We start from the raw sequence: 2,500 nt of genomic DNA on the forward strand, positions 1-2,500 counted from the left end.
AAACACCTTCTTGATGTCTGGAGAGAGAGAGAGAGACAGAGACAGAGAGACAGACAGAGAGAGAGAGAGAGAGAGAGAGAGAGAGAGAGAGAGAGAGAGAGAGAGAGAGAGAGAGAGAGAGAGAGAGAGAGAGAGAGAGAGAGAGAGAGAGATTATTAAATGTTTTTGTGTTATTTTAAAGGACTTAATAAAAGACGGGTTTTCATGTGGATTTCGTGGATAAAAAGTGGATTTATAGTGGATTCTGGTGCAGAGAAGTGGATTATGTGGATGTAGCGAACTGTGGACGATAGAAGTTAGGATAAGGCAGATAACACGTGGATTTTTTGGTGAATTCTGGTAGATAAAAGTGGATTTAAGTGGATAAAAGGTGGAATTATGATGGATCCAGGTGGATAAAAGTAGATTAATTGGATGAAGTGATTAAAGAGTGGATTTCTAGTGGATTATCGATGGGAGGAGGGTTAGCAATGGATTAAGTGGACCAGGTGGATAACAAGTGGAATTCTGGTGGATGGAGGTGTATTTTAAGTGGATATTGGATGAGAGATATGTTACTAATGTGTCTCGTGGATAAGAAGTGGATTTATGACCAGGTGGAATGAATAGTCACTGATGGATTTTGTGGATCTTGAGTGGATGAAAGTGGCGTTCTGATGGACAGTGGATACAGGAAGGGTTACTGGGAACTCTAGTGGATATAGAAGGGATGTGGGATGGATTTGTGGATAAGGAAGAGTGTAAGTGGATAGGGGAAGGAATAATAGCGGATTTTTTGAGTGGAATAAGCTTGTGTAGTTGAATGAAGTGATGTTATTACTACTACTACTACTACTACTACTACTACTACTACTACTACTACTACTACTACTACTACTACTACTACTACTACTACTACTACTACTACTATGGGTGAATTCTTGGCAAGCAGAAAGGGTTATAAAGTTATCCTATTATATTTTAAGTGAATATGTTTGTTTGAGTGGAAACTTGTGAAAAATATAATGAGGTGGAAATAAATAAATAAATAAATAAACAGATGAATGAAGTGTTTTGTTCATTCTAAGTGGCTTTTGTGCTTATCACTGTTGTTGTTGTTGTTGTTGTTGTTGTTGTTGTTGTTGTTGTTGTTGTTGTTTGTTTGTTTATTTTCCCTTTTTCTCTTCTTGTTTCTCCTTCTCCTTATCTTCTTTTCCTTTCTTTTGTTTTTTTTATTTTCTCCTCCTTTACTATCTCCTCTTCCTCCTCCTCCTCCTTCATTCCATTTTTCTTATTTGTCTTCCTCTTCGCCATTCTTTTTTCCTCTCTCTCTCTTTCCTTCCTCTCCTCAACTCCTCCTCCTTCACAATCTTCTCTTCCCTCTCCACCTCCTCCTCCTCCTCCTCCTCTCTTAAGTCCTTCCTTTCTTCAGTTCCTCCTCCTCTAACTTCCCTTCCTCCTTCTCATCCTCCTCCTCTTCCTACCCTTCTCTACACCTCCTCCTTCCTTTCTTCTTCTTTAACCTATTCTCATTTCCCCTTCCTCCCCTCCTCCTCCTCCTCCTCCTCCTCCTCCTCCTCCTCCTCTTCTCTCCACTCCAAGACATCTTCCCTACTTAGATATCTTCCTCCACTCTTGCCCTCTTCTCCCTCCCCTCTCCCTCTCCCTCTCTCTCCCTTTCTCTCCCTCTCCCTCTCTCTTAGATGGTTCCTCCCGAATTTAGTATTAACCAATTGGGGAAAAGAGTCGGAACACGAACCCAAATTTCAACCAATCAGGGAACCTTAACCAGAAGAGAGGGGAGGGAGAGGGAGAGAGAGAGAGAGAGAGGGAGAGGTGAGGGGGGAAAGGGGGTATGAGAGAGAAGGTCGACGTGAGATGGGTGAGAGAGAGAGAGAGAGAGAGTAGTTTTCTCTCTCTCTCTCTCTCTCTCTCTCTCTCTCTCTCTCTCTCTCTCTCTCTCTCTCTCTCTCTCTCTCTATTCTGATGTTTCCTTTGCATATTTTCTCTTTCATTCTCTCTCTCTCTCTTTCTTTCTTTCTTTTGTCTTTTTTTCTTTTATTTTTTTCTTTGCACCTTCTTTTGTTTCTCTCTTCTCTTACTTTTCTCTTTCCTTGTTCTTTATTGTGTATGCTTTCTTTAATTTTCTTTTGTATTTCCTCGCCATTTCCTTCTCTCTCTCTCTCTCTCTCTCTCTCTCTCTCTCTCTCTCTCTCTCTCTCTCTCTCACACAACTATCTTTCTATCATTTCCTATCAATTCTTACTTATTACTGCAATATCGCAACTCTCTCTCTCTCTCTCTCTCTCTCTCTCTCTCTCTCTCTCTCTCTCTCTCTCTCTCTCTCTCTCTCTCTCTCTCTCTCTACCAATCCTTACTGCTGATTTAAATACCACCCTTTTCTCACCTCTACCCTACTCTCCCTAACTCCACCTCTCCCCCCCCACTCTCTCTCCCTCTCTCTCAATACCTTTAGTGAATCGCTACTTTCTTAATCTCGCGGGAAAGGTACCTTGTTTCC

The 2,500-nt window shown here is 41.5% G+C and overlaps 1 protein-coding gene across 1 annotated transcript in view; it reads right to left on the reverse strand.

Annotated features, from left to right (window-relative positions):
* The window catches only part of LOC135093028 (dipeptidase 1-like), a 128,914-nt gene that overhangs the window by 25,004 nt on the left and 101,410 nt on the right, over positions 1–2,500 (reverse strand). The window contains exon 6 of the mRNA XM_063991885.1: positions 1–17. This exon is cut by the window's left edge and continues 134 nt beyond it. Within this exon, the coding sequence (XP_063847955.1) occupies positions 1–17 (17 nt within the window). The remainder of the gene's footprint in view (positions 18–2,500) is intronic.

The sequence above is a fragment of the Scylla paramamosain genome, chromosome 41 (assembly GCF_035594125.1).
Source record: "Scylla paramamosain isolate STU-SP2022 chromosome 41, ASM3559412v1, whole genome shotgun sequence".
Classification (NCBI taxonomy): domain Eukaryota; kingdom Metazoa; phylum Arthropoda; class Malacostraca; order Decapoda; family Portunidae; genus Scylla; species Scylla paramamosain.